This window comes from Conger conger, chromosome 2 (assembly GCF_963514075.1).
Source record: "Conger conger chromosome 2, fConCon1.1, whole genome shotgun sequence".
NCBI lineage: Eukaryota > Metazoa > Chordata > Actinopteri > Anguilliformes > Congridae > Conger > Conger conger.
In genome coordinates, this window is record NC_083761.1 from 25,526,811 (window position 1) to 25,543,056 (window position 16,246).

General features: G+C 46.8%; 1 protein-coding gene across 1 annotated transcript; it reads left to right on the forward strand.

Annotated features, from left to right (window-relative positions):
• Nucleotides 1–1,532: 1,532 nt before the first annotated feature.
• fhip2a (FHF complex subunit HOOK interacting protein 2) lies at nt 1,533–16,180 on the forward strand. Its single transcript, XM_061232450.1, has 17 exons — nt 1,533–1,918; nt 2,999–3,077; nt 3,290–3,459; nt 3,867–3,971; nt 4,311–4,433; nt 4,897–5,103; nt 6,006–6,202; nt 6,459–6,573; nt 7,394–7,470; nt 7,731–7,923; nt 8,246–8,409; nt 10,092–10,235; nt 10,323–10,413; nt 11,196–11,339; nt 11,698–11,838; nt 12,489–12,592; nt 13,147–16,180. Exons 1-17 carry the CDS (start codon nt 1,874–1,876, stop codon nt 13,250–13,252), a joined length of 2,205 nt encoding a protein of 734 aa, XP_061088434.1. The 5' UTR covers nt 1,533–1,873; the 3' UTR covers nt 13,253–16,180.
• The last annotated feature ends 66 nt before the right edge of the window (nt 16,181–16,246 follow it).

Consider the following 16,246-nt stretch of genomic DNA (forward strand, 5'->3'; position numbering starts at 1 on the left):
TGAGTTTGCTGATGTCTTGTAGGTAACGTGAATGACTGAAACTCTTCCCACTCTGGAAGCATGTGTGCGCTCTCACGTTGCCTGTATCTAACTATTTGGGGTGATCAGTTGTACTGTATCTGGGACCATAAGAGAGGGTGCCCAGTGCCTGTGGGAGCTTCCGAAAGCCTGGAGACTGGATGTGACTGATCTTTCTCTGAGCATTCTCACATATTCCTCAGGATGAGATCATAAATTACCATAAATAAAAGCATTTAATTTACAAATTGGGTGAAATATCAGTATATACAGTACTGTGCAGAAGTCTTAGGCACCCTAGACTTTATTATATATGGGTTTTTTGTGTGTGTGTTTTAGTAAAAAAGAACACATTTGAGATTTCCAAATATTCACTTTCCAAAAGATTTAATTTTACAGAGACATTTTTGTATTTAATTTTCAAAAAGTAACATATTATTGTAAGCAACTGACTACTTTAACATAAAAACTTGATCAAGGCTGTCTGAGATCAGAACCAAGGAGCCAACCAAAGTCTGCAGAAGAACTGTGGCAAGTTTCCAACATGCTTGGAACAACCTCCCTGCAGATTGTCTTATAGAACTGCAGGACATCTCAAAGAAGTGATACAGTTTTAATGCCGAAGGGCGGTCACAAAAAATATTGATTTGATTCAGATTTAGACTATTCTGCCAATGGTGATTGGCTGCCATGCAATTGGGGGTTAGGTGTATTGCTCAAGGACACTTTTGTGTTGCACATATTGAATGATCAGCTCACATCAGCTTCTATATTTCACCTGTACGCAATTTTTCATTAATTTAATTTGTAATTGTTCCGGCATTGCTGTACCCATTACTGCAATCATATTTCGTTTGTGGATGCTCTTAACCAAGATATTAACTAGTATTTCAAATGGATACCATACACCAAGTGGTGCTGATGTAGAAAGTCATGGAAGTATGTTTTATTGTGAATTCAGGTTCTCTTTGAAACAATATGATGTTTGGCTAATGCTTTTATCCAAAGTGACTCACAGTTGATTAGACTAAACAGGAGACAATCCCGCCTGGAGCAATGTGGGGTTAAGGGCCAAGCTCAAGGGCACAACAGCTATGCTTAATTTTCCTTGTGGCTGTTCTTAACCAAAATATCTACATGTCTTAGAAGTTTGGAAGACATACACTAAGTGGTGCTGATGTAGTAAGCCTTTAAGCCATTTTTTTTTTTAAACATAACTTTTTTTCTGAGCAGTATGAAAATCTGAAAGTAGACAGAAAAGCTCCACACCTCTGGTTGATTGTTCACCAAATGACCAACACAGATTTTAGTTAGCTTTCCCAAATTCCCAGTCATGTTTATCCGTAATTACAAGCTAGTTGTTGTATGAAATCCATTGACCGTTTTGTCATTTTGGAATTGAGATTACTACCCTTTATTTTGTCTGTAATTGTTTTGTTTATTTTTGTGTGTTTTTTAATGATATGAAGTGTTATGCCTTTTTGAAATCAGCCTGGCAACCAGGTCCAGACAGCGGTAGAGCTGTGTTTCTCCCCTGCTCCCGTAGATGGCGGTGGAATCGTCATTCTTCGCACTCTGATGTGGAAGTGCCACGGTGTCCTGTCATGGAGCTAGCTAGCCAATGCTAACGTTACCCGACGTCTTCCCTCTCTGAATGTTTACAGTACAGCAGCTGTGACGACGTCGGGTGGATTGTCTATTTTACCGTTTTGTTTAAATCGAATTTTATTTTTCTCTGGGGTGTGTAGGGTCACCTTATGAAAACTCCAATCTGGATCGCGGCGGTAGTAATAGAAAGAAGATAGAGGAATTCTCTAGGTCTTCTCGGGAGAAACTTCTTCAGTCCAAAAACAAGATGTTTTCCAAATTCACCTCCATCCTCCAGCACGCTGTCGAGGCGGTGAGTGGATTTTATTTTTAGCTGGGAGGGGATACAAGGCAAATCGTAGTGGTCCCAAGAAACCTGGGGGATAGGTATGGGCCTAAAACTAGCTGACGTTAGCTGATTGCATTCTGTAGCAAATGTAGGAATATGCTTCTAAATCAAGGCAGGACAATTGTGGCGTTTTGGGAGGCGGCACTGTATTCATTTAACGACAACATCTGTATGTAAAAACAAATAGTTGATTAGAATGTGATATTTCCTGCTAGCTATGTAGCATTAGCTTAGTTAGCTGGAGTAGCTCAGTAACCAAATGTATAGGCCCTCTGCTAGCCTTGGAAAATATGGTTAGTTAAATGGTTAGTTATACTACAAATAATAACAATAATCAATAACAATAATCTAATGGGGAATGTTTCGATTTTTTAATTGACGAACGCAATCTCAATCTCTTATTGCTAGCTAACGTTTCGTAATGTTCGTTAATCATCGTTCAAACCTAGCTAAGTTAACGTTAGCTAATTAGCTAGCTCTAGCGCTAACAAGCTTATGCATTTGGTTTGGTAAACAATTGCTTAGCTAACTAGCCTACGATGACTGCTAGCGAGAATAAATCCTGCTTGCCAGCATTCACTAAATACTTTCACCAAAATAGGTGTTTTACTGCCTATACATCTTATTGCTCTCTAATTAAAGGTGCATAACGTTACTGTTCGCTTATTTGGAACGGTGTATAGCCAAGTAGTCTATCATATTACCCAATCCTACGAATTTGCTGCTGACAATACGGTCGTCTATTTCGTTTGGAAATTGCGTAACTTGGAACCTAATTGTGCTGCTTAATGCTCATACGTTGTTCATGTAGCGGTGTAGCTAGCTAGACAAACCGTGATTGTGGTACCGAGGGTGAGACACCGAATTGTCCTAGCCAGCTACGCCAGCTGTACAATTAACAACACTTAGATTTGAAGTCCTTTGTCAGTGTAGTCTTGTGGGACTGGACTAGATTGCTTTTTTGAAGAGGCATAAACGACAGGCGGGGATTTCTGGGACTATGCATTTGACCCGATTCTTGTCTGTTTGTTTTGTTTTTTGCAGCTGGCGCCTTCTCTTCCTCTCCAAGAAGACTTTGTCTACCACTGGAAAGCTATCACACATTACTACATAGAGACATCAGGTAATTCTGCCAGTTCAAGGGCTAAGAGCTGCTGGTTTTCCAAAGACAGTCTGGCCAATCAGTAGCGCCAATTACCTGGAAGAAAAGAAAGCCAGGGCTGGATTTGAATTTGAGGGAGAGCTGATGATCTCTGCACTGAAGTGAAGCCTATTACAATCAGATTCTGACAGATATCCTCATGCATGGCTCTTGGTTCTGCATTTTTAACACAGATGACAAGGCCCCAGTGACGGACACCAACATCCCGTCTCACCTGGAACAAATGCTGGACATTTTGACCCAGGAAGAGAGCGAGCGGGAGTCTGGTGAGACCGGGCCTTGCATGGAGTACCTTCTGCACCACAAAATCCTGGAGACCCTCTACACCCTGGGCAAAGCAGATGTAAGCATGACCCAGTCATGTAGGGAGCCAATCAGATGGCCCCTAGCTACTCTGTTTTCAAGGAGGGGACCAATCAGTGCTCATTTCTCATCTTTAAGACAATGACAGGGTATTTAGTAAGGACAGTCTTGGTGCAGGGGAAAACCTGCAGATATGAGCACGCAGAGCTCATAGAAACGGATTCGGTTTAAAGAAATTAATTAAACAAAGTGTATTTCTCGGAGTTAGGTGTACTCCACTGTCTGTTATTTCGGGTCTCATGTAGTCTATTTTTCCTGATTGTAGAGCGCCTGTTTGATCCTCTTTTTTTAGCTGGCTTGTAGCGTGTTGGGTATTTTTCTTTCTATACCATGAGTATTACATCCTGTTTTTATTTATTAATGACATTGAGCCCATTCCACCTGCAGTGCCCGCCTGGAATGAAACAGCAGGTGTTGGGCTTCTACACCAAGCTGCTGGGGAGAATCCGCCAGCCTCTTCTGCCCCACATAAATGTCCACAGGCCTGTGCAGGTGAGGCCTCTGTCTCTGCAAGTGCTTTTGTCCGCTGTAATGCTATATAATTTAATTTGGGAGATCTGGGAGGTGAGGGAAGGGGGCGGTTAACGGACAGGATTGGGTGGTCTGCTATTTCATTGTGTCTATGTTTTGCAAACTGTATTTTCATACTGTAAGTGTTTGCATATTGTAGTTTTCCCTCTCATGTTTATTTGGTTGTGCACGTTTGCAGGCAAAACGTCCGTCACAACAGGTGTGTCTGTGTCTGTGTCAGCATAGGTTTGTCTATACATGTTTGAGATCTCATTGTGCTGAGCAAAAGCCTAGTCCCTCTCTCCGTCTCTCCTGTCTCAGAAACTGGTTCGTCTGTGCGGGGAGGTCCTGGCTGCTCCCACTGAGAACGAAGAGATCCAGTTCCTCTGCATCGTGTGCGCCAAACTCAAACAGGACCCGTACCTCATCAACTTCTTCTTGGAGGTACGAGCACCACCTGCAGTATGCCCCGACTAACCAACAGTGCACAGATTTAGACACGAGTGCTCTGGACCAGGGAAACTCTGGCCGTTGAGGCTAATAGCAGACTGATTGACTTGTCTGGTGTATTGGAACCTATGAAATACTCACAAGAATTGTGAACTCTGCCTTCTGGTTATCTTGGTTGGCTCAGTTGCACCAGGCAAGATCGGTCGAGAACAGCAAAGTATTTTTTGTCCTAAAATCAGTCAACCAATTCAGACCCAAAAACAAGGTGAGGCGAGTTAACTGTAATTGCTTTAATTGATAGATTTAGTGCTGAGCAACAACAAAAAGTAGCACACCCTGCGGCTCTGCAGGACCAGGTGTGAGGACCAGTGCTCTAGATGACAGTTGTAAGGACTTCCTGCTTTACACACTGCACAGTTTCCAGGTGTGAGAACCTGCGTATGATCTTTCTTCACAGAACCGGGCCAAAGCCGGAGCTGCAGGTGCTAGCGGGTTGGAGGGCGGCGTGGGCGACGTGGCGGAACCGAGTAAAGCCTCGTCTCCAGACACGGGCCAATCGCAGAGCGCGGGGGACTCGAGGGCGGAGCCTCAGAACGCTCCCCCGTCCAATCACAATCCCAGCTACAACCTCGTCAACTCCCTGCTCAACCTCACCAAGAGTCCGGTCAGTGCTCAGTGCTCAGTGCTCAGTGCTCAGTGCTCAGTGCTCAGTGCTCAGTGCTCAGTGCTGTGTAGGCCCATATCGGAGCTGTGACATAACCCTATTGTGCTTACCCTTTGTACTGTGTGTGTCATGGTTACATACCCTAGCGATAGTGCAGTCTGTCATGGTTCGGGCTGAAGTTGCAGAGCAACTTTTTCGACAAGGCAGGTGTTGAAAATCACGGGTGCTGTCGGGGTGATCACAGCTTTGTTTTGATGTATTTGTACATGATTAATTCATGTTTATAACTACATTAGTTAATGTGAATTCATATTGTAAAGAAAAAAAGCAGCTAATGTATTTGTTAATGGTTAACTAATTGTATGTTTATCCTATGGCTTACTAATGTATTAATATTCATGGAACTAATTTGTTAGTTAGCAGATGAATATTGACTAATGAACATTTTATTTCATGTTTAATTGATGCATATGTATGTCAGGTTATTCATGTTAACAACTATTCATGTTAACTTAATGCAACAGTAAGCACTTGGCAACACAGCTGATATTTGGTCATGCGGTTATATCAAATTGGAGCCCCAGAACAAAACTGGTGTACTATGGTTTAATGCGAAGGTTGTGTGTGCATATCTCGCAGTACTGACTGGTTGTGTGCGTGTCGGGGGTTTTTGGAGTGGAATCTCTTATTTGAGTGCATATCCCTGCAGTACTGACTGGTTGTGGGTATGTGTCAGGGTTATGTACTGTCCGTATGTGTGTGTATATGTGTGTATGTCAGGGTTATATACCCCTGTCGTACTGACCCTATGTGTGTCAGGGTTATATACCCCTCTCGTACTGACCCTATGTGTGCTGAGGTTATGTGCCCCTCTCGTACTGACCCCCGTGCGTTCGTTCCAGGATGGGCGGATCGTGGTGAAGGCCTGCGAGGGCCTCATGCTGCTGGTCAGCCTTCCGGAACCTGCCGCTGCCAAGTGCCTGACGGAGAACACCACCCTGTGCCAGCTCCTGACAGACCGTCTGACCACCTTCTACCAGGCCCTGCCACAGGCTATGGACCCGCTGGACATCGAGACCGTGGAGTCCGTCAACTGGGGGTGGGCATCTCTGCGCTGCTACTGCGGCAGTCATCTCAGTGCTCCTGTTCTGTTCTGTTCTGTGTGAGGGCAGCCTGTAGCCTAGAGGTTAAGGTACATGACTGGTGGAGCCATGATAAGATCTGCACAGCTGTTGGGGGCCTGTGCGCAAGGCCCTTAACCTCACATTGCTCCAGAGCTTTTCAGGAGGCAATGGTACAACAATGACAGTGTTTTGAATACGCGTGTGTTTGATGCGCTTGCATGCGATTGGCAGGCTGGACGCGTATAACCTGAAGGAGGACGCGGCCGCGTTCGTGGGGAAGAGAGCGCTCATCTCCTTCCTCTCCTGGCTGGACTACTGCGATCAGCTGATCAAAGAGGCGCAGAAGGTACATGCAGCAACCCTGTCTGGCCTCTCTGTGCCACTGACATCATATGTTAGCCTTTCCCAGGCCTGTGTGTATGTTTTCAGGGATTTAAGCATAGGGTAGCTTCGTGTACTCCCAAGATTGGAGTTTCGTAGTTTTAGCTACATTTTAGCACTGATTGTCAATTGTCGAATGCTACCTTGAGGGTTATTGCCTTTCTTATTGTAGGGATTGGCTGTTTTATTAACAATCAATAGAGAACAGTGAAGACATTTTCCCAACGAGTATTTCACATTCCTCTGAATTTCCGGTGTTTACTACTGCATCAGGTATTATTGTGAATAATAATAATAAGTGAAAATTATGAAAATAACGGCAATACACCACATGGTGGCGATGACCATTATTGAATTAGATCATTATTGTTGCGGTATATAGCCCAGCCCCATTACATATGAGGGGTATGCTATAACAATATCGGGGCTGCATTGTTAGTGTCCAATAATAGCTTTAAATTAACTTGTGGTATTGGACTGATGCCAATATGCAGGAAAACTGCACCAGAGGGGCATTTCATGTGCTACTCATGATGTAAATTAAGTGAAAATGTTGTCACTTCCTGTAGATTAGAATATGCAGTTGTAGCACTTTCACGGGCTATGTTTTAAACTTCGTGCTGAATGTGTCCAAACACTTGACAACGCTTGACTCTTGTCAGTGCTAGCATTTGGATAAGCTAACACTGGGTAATGTTTCACTTTCCATTGCCGGATAATGAGTAATAAGTGCATAAGCTAGCTTGCAGGCTGACCTGTGCTAACCTAGCATTGTCCCTCTGCAGACGGCAGGGGCGGTGCTAGCCCAAGCGGTGCGGGATAGGTTCTTTGTGACGATTCTGGAGCCACAGCTAATGCAGACGTAAGTTACCTGTTTTGGGTTGTATGGTACAGTACAGCTATACCATAACCACACTCTACATAGACTGTTTATACAATTCACTCTGACTCTGTCACTCACGCTTGTACTCTGACTCTGTCCCTCATGTTCTCACTCTGACTGTCACTCACGCCCAAACTCTGACTCTGTCACTCACGCCTGTACTCTCACTCTGTCCCTCATGTTCTCACTCTGACTCTGTCACTCACGCCCGGACTCTGACTCTTATGTTATGCCCTCAGCTCTGAGTTGGGTATTCTGACGTCGACGGCGGTCCTGAACCGGATCATTCGGCAGGTGACTTCGGAGTCGCTCCTGCAGCAGACCGTCTACTTCATCTTGGGGGAGGAGCGGCACGCGGAGTCTCTGGCCACCATCAGCCGCGTCCCCCTCAGACACAGGCTCATCGAGCATTGCGACCACCTGTCGGACGAGGTGTGTGGAGCCGGAGGATTCACACAGGCCCAAACATCTGAACTCCTATGTGCTTCAGTATAACCTCCAGTGACTTATTTGCGTTGCAGTTGTGTGTGTTTATTCTTCTCTTCTAGCTTAAAATGTAGTGCTACACCCTCAAGACCATTAATAAGAAGGTCTGTGTATGCCTTTATTTAGTGCTGTTTAGTAAATAGTGAGCAGTGTTTAGTGCTGTTTAGTAAGTAGTAAGCATTGTTTAGTTTAGTGCTGTTCAGAAAGGATGCCTGTTAGATTGGAATGCAGTCTGACTTTGTGCTGTCTGTCTCCCCCTGCTGGACAGATCAGCATCATGACGCTGCGCTTGTTTGAGCAGCTTCTCCAGAAGCCGTGCGAACATGTGGTGCACAGCCTGGTGCTGCGCAGCCTGGAGGAGAGGAGCTACGCTGAGAACAAGGCCCCAGAGGAGCGCGAGGCTGTGGAGAACGGCGCGCTGCCCGAGGCTGTGTGAGAGACGCGCGCACGTGCACACGGACACGTACACACAGACACGTGCACACGGACACGTGCACACGGACACGTGCACACGGACACGTGCACACGGACACGTGCACACGGACACGTACACACGGACACGTACACACAGACGTGTACACACAGACGCGTACACACAGACGCGTTCACACAGACGCGTGCACACGGACACGGACGCGTACACACGGACGCGTACACACGGACACGGACGCGTACACACGGACACGGACGCGTACACACGGACACGGACGCGTACACACGGACACGGACGCACGGACACGGACGCGTACACACGGACACGGACGCGCGCACGCGGACGCGCACACACGACACGGACACACGGACGCGCACACACGGACACAGACGCGTGGACACGGACGCGTGGACACGGACGCGTGGACACGGACGCGTACACACGAACACGGATGCGTACACACGGACACGGAAGCGTACACACGAACACGTACACACGGACACGGACGCGTACACACGAACACGGACGCACGGACACGGACACGGACACGGACGCGTACACACGGAAACGGACGCACGGACACGGACACGGACGCGTACACACGGAAGCGTACACACGAACACGGACGCATGCACACGGACGCGTACACACGAACCCGGACGCATGCACACGGACGCGTACACACGGACGCGTACACACGGACACGGACGCGTACACACGGACACGGACGCGTATACACGGACACGGACGCGTACACACGGACACGGACGCGTACACACGGACGCGGACGCGTACACACGGACGCGGACGCGTACACACGGACGCGGACGCGTACACACGGACGCGGACGCGTACACACGGACGCGGACGCGTACACACGGACGCGGACGCGTACGCGTACACACGGACGCGGACGCGTACGCGTACACACGGACGCGGACGCGTACGCGTACACACGGACGCGGATGCGTACGCGTACACACGGACGCGTACACACGGACATACAGACACGGACGCGTACACACAGACGCGTACACACGGACGCGTACGCGTACACACGGACGCGTACACACGGACACGGACGCGTACACACGGACACGGACGCGTACACACGGACACGGACGCGTACACACGGACGCATACACACGGACGCGGACGCGTACGCGTACACACGGACACGGACGCGTACACACGGACGCGTACACACGGACGCGTACACACGGACACGGACGTGTACACACGTACATACGGACACGGACGCGTACACACGGACACGTACACACGGACACGGACACGTACACACGGACACGTGCACACAGACATACCGAGATGCATGCACAGACACATATGTACACCTAGACAAGCGCAAGACACCTGCACACAGATGTATTCATACACACGTGCACAGACACGTAAGAGACTGTGTAAGAGACGCATGCATGTACACACGCGCTAAACAGACGGGTACACACAGACACCCTGACATGCGCAACGTATTCATAAACACGCGTACAGACATGTGCAGAGACAAACATGCACGTATACCCACAAAAATCTGTGTCTGCATCTTGGATTCCTCGACTTCAAGACCATTCGTTTTTAAATATCTCTTTGTGTGTGTGTGTGTGTGTGTGTGTGTGTGTGTGTGTGCGTGCGCGCGCATGGATGTTTTTGTTCTTAGCGATCTGGAGGAAGACCCTTTGTTCACAGACCTCGCCCCAGACAACAGGCTCTCCAGTCCTGATTGGCTGAGTGCCTCGCCACCTCAGAGCCCCGATCATGCAAAGGCTGATGGGAAGACAGAAGTGCATAAAATCGTGAACAGGTATGTGACATCAATTATTTCTATGGTAATTACTGCGGTGCTACTTCCTGTGTTTCAATACAGCTTGTCCCTTCGTGCTCTCTGTAGTTTCCTGTGTCTGGTCCCTGATGAGGCCAAGTCCTCCTACCAAGTAGAGGGTACGGGGTACGACACCTACCTGAGAGATGCCCACAGACAGGTGAGACTCCTCATGATAACCACAACCACACCTCAGCTGTACCGTAGCCATACCCTATAATGCAACCACTTATGAGATCTACTGTAACCACACCCTGTAATGCAACCACTCCTCAGATGTACTGTAACCACACCCTATAACGCAACCATTCCTCAGCTGTACTGTAACCACACCCTATAACGCAACCGTGTATCAACTGTGCTGTAACCACACCCTATAACGCAACTGTGTATCAGCTGTGCTGTAACCACACCCTATAATGCAACCGTGTATCAGCTGTGCTGTAACCACACCCTATAACGCAACCGTGTATCAGCTGTGCTGTAACCACACCCTATAACACAACCGTGTATCAGCTTTACCTATAATGCAACCGCTCCTCACCTGTACCGTAACCGCAATAACACTACAGCTCCTCATTTGTACCGTAACCACGGCCTAAAACACAACCAGGTATCAGCTTTACCTTAACCCCTCCTCAGCCCCACTGTAAACGCTTCACAAACTCAGCGCTTGGTCACTCACCAAAGCCCCTCGCCACCTTCTGCCAGATATAACACTTTCACTCATTGTGTCTATACGACTGCCTCGACTAGACCGATTAGTCCTTTGAGTTGTTCATGGATTTATTGACTCTATTTGGTGGAGCTATGGCTCGACCAACTCATTAGTGACTGGTTTAGGTGTGTGGATCGATTGACTGGTTTAATTGGTTTCTGAATGAATGGATTGTAATTGTTTATAGATTGGTTTATGCGCCATTTTCTCTCCTCCCCCCCCAGTTTCGGGACTACTGTGCTGTCTGTCAGAGGTGGGACTGGCGGGGCTCACCGAAAGCCTTTGAGAAGTGCGACCTACAGACCCCCTTCTTTGAGGGGCACTTCCTGAAGGTCCTGTTCGACAGAATGGGTCGGATCCTGGATCAGGTGGGGGGGGAAACAAACCAAAAACATTTCTGTTCAGTAAATAAGGTTATAAAAAGGCGTCAATGAGATTGTTCTGTTTGATTTGATTAAGTAGGCTGTGTACATCACAGTTGCTGTATTTCATGAGCGTGTCAGAGCTCGTGTGAGTGTCAGAGTTGATGTCTGTAATGAGTGTGTCTAAGCAGATGTTCGTAATGAATGTATGTCGGAGTTCTTGTGTGTAAGGACTGTGTGTCGGAGCTGATGTGTGTAATGACTGTTTGTCGGAGCTGATGCTTGTAATGACTGTTTGTCAGAGCTGATGTGTGTAATAAGTATGCATTGTAGCTGACGTTTCTGCTGTCTGCTCTGTCTCCAGCCCTATGATGTAAATCTGCAGGTGACATCGGTGCTGTCCAAACTGGCACTTTTCCCCCACCCCCACTTGCATGAGTACCTCCTGGACCCCTACATCAACCTGGCCCCCAGCTGCCGGTCCCTCTTCTCCGTCATCGTCAGGGTCTGTCTCTATGTCTGTCCTTTAATGCTCGGGCCCAGCTGCAGTGGGAAAATATTACTATTATGCTCTTAACCAGTGAAGCCTACTGGGCAGCCAGGTCATATAACATAAGAGGATGTCATGACATCTGCAATGACATGGGCGGTATGGGTATACATTTGTAACACAATTGGTGTAAGCTTGCATCCTCCAGAATGCTGGCTTCCCTGTACGAAACCTTTTCCCTGAGCTCTTTTCCAAGTCCTCGCACTTCCTTAAATTACGGATATGCTCATTCTGGATACGTTGAATGTGTTTGTCAGTATAGCTACTGTCTGCATTAATTGGTGCTTCCTATAGTTGCCACATGTCTTGAAAACCGCATATGTAATGTAAGACTGCAATGTGAGTTTTGTAGCATTGTGTTTTTGGTTGTAGTGATTATATGTGCTACTGCATCATAAGAAGTCTTAGTTATATTGAGTTTTCAGTGTCTAGGCGAAAGTTGTGTGTCATTTCCCGAGTGAATTTGTGAGAGGGGGTCGTTTAATTTGCCTTAATTTCCTATTTTGAAGAAACGTGCTGAATGGTCTGTCTTTACATGTGTCCAGCTCTGCTGTATGGTCTTTACTTGTGTCTTGACCTGGACGATGTCCGTCTGTGTGTGTCAGGTGGTTGGGGACCTCATGTTGAGGATTCATCGCATTCCCGATTTCACCCCCAAACTTCTGCTGGTGAGAAAGAGACTGCTGGGATTGGAGCCAGAGGGGCCAGGGTAAGCTTACAGAGCGAGACAGTGCGTCGTGAGAGTGAGGGAGTGCGTCGTGAGAGTGAGGGAGTGCGTCGTGAGAGCTTGTAGCGAGCTGCATTTGAATTCAGAAAGGGCACAATTCTTTTTATATTCCTAAATAACTAGTTTTGTAAATTGACTGATTTATCAGTTTGGCAATCTCCAGTGAAAGCCATATGTACACATGCACCGGACACCGGTACAATTTCTGTTCTTTTGGCTCTGCACTCCTGCACATTGGATTTGAAATGAAGCTACTATTTACATCCATGTTGGCCGATCCATGTAGGAATGAAATCCAATGTGCTGGAGTACAGAGCCAAAAGCACAGAAATTGTACCATCAAATGCTTACTCTATGCACTGCACTGCACTGTATGTGAGGCCGACAACATGCGCGGACATTAGCTTGTAGTTCTACAGTTAGGTCTAAAACATTTTTCTTTCTTCTAAAGTGTGTGAGACCACTCTAAGAGGTTTTTGTTTTGTCTGGTCATTTGCTTGTTTTGTTGGGTTGTTTATTTAATCGTCTGGTTCCAGCATCGACCATTTGACCCTGCTGGAAGGCGTCATCGTCCTGGAGGAGTTCTGCAAGGAGCTGGCGGCCGTCGCTTTCGTCAAATTCCACGCCGCCGCCTCGCCCTAAGAGCGGGTTCGACACTCGTCAGCTCTCGGACCTCGAACCTAGCGGACATTTTGCGGGGTGGGGTGGGGGGGGGGTGGAATGATATCCATTTCAGGGAAGGAGTGTGGGTACATCTGACATCAGGATTCTACATGAGGAAGAGGGCTTAGGAGAAAAACATGTCTACTTTATTCTTTTACTCGTATGGTCTGGGATTGGATTGGAAAAGAAGCCTCCCCCCCTAAATGCTTTTCGGTGGGAACTGCCCAGCCCTGCTTTCTGCCTTCGTATGCAATATTACTGCCTTCTCACGTCCGACCTGGAAATTATCCTGAAGGGGGAGCTCTTACCTTGAAATGCAATTTTATTTGGAAGACCTCCAAGAGATTTTCGTTTAATTTTCGTAAGTTTTCAGTGACTAACAAATGATTTTAAGAACGTCAAGACCCGTACAAAGTAAAAGTACAAATGGAAAGGGCAGACTGATACCTACAGGTTCCAGAGGGCCACACTGACATGGTTTTGGAGGTCCGCTTCTGCAATGGAGCCGTGTCGATGTAACATATCGCACACAGGGCCGTGGAGTCGGCACGGTAAAACCTTGGATTTGAAAAAGAGTAAAGCAGTGTGCTTCAGTTCTTGAGCCCCGAGAGATGACTCGAGCTGTCATTGCTTGTGTCCTCCTGCCTGAAGTGGGGTTTTTAATTAAATTGGCAGTGCGCTTTGCCCCTCGAACTCCAAGCTCCGCATCTACAGTACCGTGGAAAACTGTTTTAAATGTTTTCTGTGTTAACGTTTTTTTAAAAAGGACTTTTATTTCGCCCATTCGACTCTCCACTGTACACTTGTATTGTCTGTGCCTTTTGAAGTTGTTATAATGTAAGTACAGTATTACATTTTAAGAAATTGTGTTTCTGGGTATTGTCCGAAACATGTTATTTATAAGGGGGAAAAAATATTAGGTTGTGAGGTTGCTGGAGTGATTTGTATGGGGTTTAATACAGACGACATCTACAGCTTCCTAACAACTGACCGCTAGCTGTGCTGCTCTGTATCAGTTAAAACTGAAGCTAAAGGTTTGGGGCTCAGGGGCACCTAAGTGCAGGTTTTGAATTGTGACTGAATAGATTACCTGATACACAACAACTGTGGTCAATGTGGGTCAATGGCTTTCCACCAGGACAGTGGCCCACAATGGGATCACCTTGTTCGGAGTCCATCCTTACTGTACACCAGCGGAAATCACAGGTCGGCGGTCCGTCGATTGTCACAATACAGGCTGGCTGTCGGCGACACACCAGAAAGCTCTTAGGGGCAGTACCCGAGCGGACGTCCAATCGGAGCAGGGGATTGGGATGAGTTTGCCGGTCCTGGCTCTGCTCCTCCGGCAGATGTTTGCAGTTTAGCGGTCGACGGGGATCATTTTACAGCTTCCTGTAGAAAACACCCGCCCTCCTCCCTCCCATTTTTTTATAGTGTCTGTGACGATTGCAGCCTTTTAAGTGTTGACTAATAATTGCACATTATAGGTCTCATTGTTTTAAAATTCTGTCCGGCTTCTCATCCTCTTGACAGGTTGGCCATTTTGTGTGTTTTTTTTGTACTGTGCACTCTGTTCATGAACCAAAAAAAAAAAAAAAGGGACAGGTTTCGGGAGGGGTTATGCCAGAAACGGGGGAGGGGAAAAAAGAAAAGCATATTTGTGGTCATATTTTTATTCATGCACATTTTATACCAATAGTCACTGTAAAGCTTTGACAAACTTGTATATAGGTAAATGTAAAATTGTGGGAGTTACGATGACTTGGATAGTCAACTGGTAATGCATGCATGTACATTCATTTTCTCAAGGTTCTACGTCACGATGAATACATGGTTCTCATTTTTGACATTGTGTCAGTACAGTAATGCTGCTGCAGTGTAGTGGATTGGGGCACCGTGTATTTTCTGCTGTCCATACCGTGCTTTCACTCTGCGGCACTTCTACCTGACATTCGGATGCAGTTGCCTTATTGAGGTGTGGCTCCACACCAGACCTGGGTTCAAACGGTATTCGTTTTGGATTCAAATGATTTTCTGTGCTCCATAGATCTTGTCTGGTGTAGTTGAGCCTCCAGGGAGGAGCAGATGGGTGAGGTTTACATTTTTGGGATCATTTATTTTCTTCCAATACACCAGGCAAGCCTAGTTAAATGCAGAAAAGTATTTGAATCCAAAATGAATTCTGTTTGGACCCAGGTCTGCTCCACACTTGCAGCCTCGTTTCCACGGCGAAGGTTTTTGTGGTTTCTGTATCGTAGCATAAGCATTGCAGCTAAGTTCTAAGAGTTGGTTTATTTCATTTATTTTGAGAGTCAGTGCGAAAGGTGAATCCAGCGCAATTTCTGTTACGCCTTGAGGTGACTCCTATTTTTTTCTGTGTACAGTTTGGATGTTGACCAACCACTGTTAAATTCTACAACCTTTTACGTTTGTTGATTTACTCACGGTGCGTACAATGCTTGTGGAGTTTGGGTCAAAAAGAGGAAGGGCATTTCTGATGGCCTGCTGTCTGTTTCTGCTCACAACCTTCCTCTCAGCATTTCAGTATTACGTGCTTGATTATTAATAATGTACTACATTTCATTGAGGGGGTAAAAATACATATCAAATTAACCAATGTTACGCTCCCAGCACCCTCTGCTGTTGGCTAGCCAATCCTGAGCCGTGCCAACCACACCTGACCTGAGAAACATCACTCCTGCACTTTATACTTTTTTTTTTTATCTCTCTCTCTCTCTCTCTCTCTCTCTCTCTCTCTCCCCCTCCCTCCCTCCCTCTCTCTCCCCCCTCTGCACATGCTACCTGTGTACAGTGCTTTTCAGAGCCACAAGGCGAGCTGCTTGCTTTGCATTATTGCTATTGTAAATTACTTTAACCATCTCTGAGTCATTAAAGTTCTTGAAGGCACTACTTTGTCTGAGTTGTATTATTGAGCTGGGTGCGGTAGTCTTGCAGAAGGACCAGTCTTGGAGC

Coding starts and splice junctions, on each gene's coding strand:
- fhip2a (XM_061232450.1), top strand. CDS start 1,874: ATGTTTTCCAAATTCACCTCCATCCTCCAGCACGCTGTCGAGGCG. Junction 6,574..7,393: donor TGATCAAAGAGGCGCAGAAG/GTACATGCAGCA, acceptor GTCCCTCTGCAG/ACGGCAGGGGCGGTGCTAGC. Junction 8,410..10,091: donor GGCGCGCTGCCCGAGGCTGT/GTGAGAGACGCG, acceptor TTTTGTTCTTAG/CGATCTGGAGGAAGACCCTT.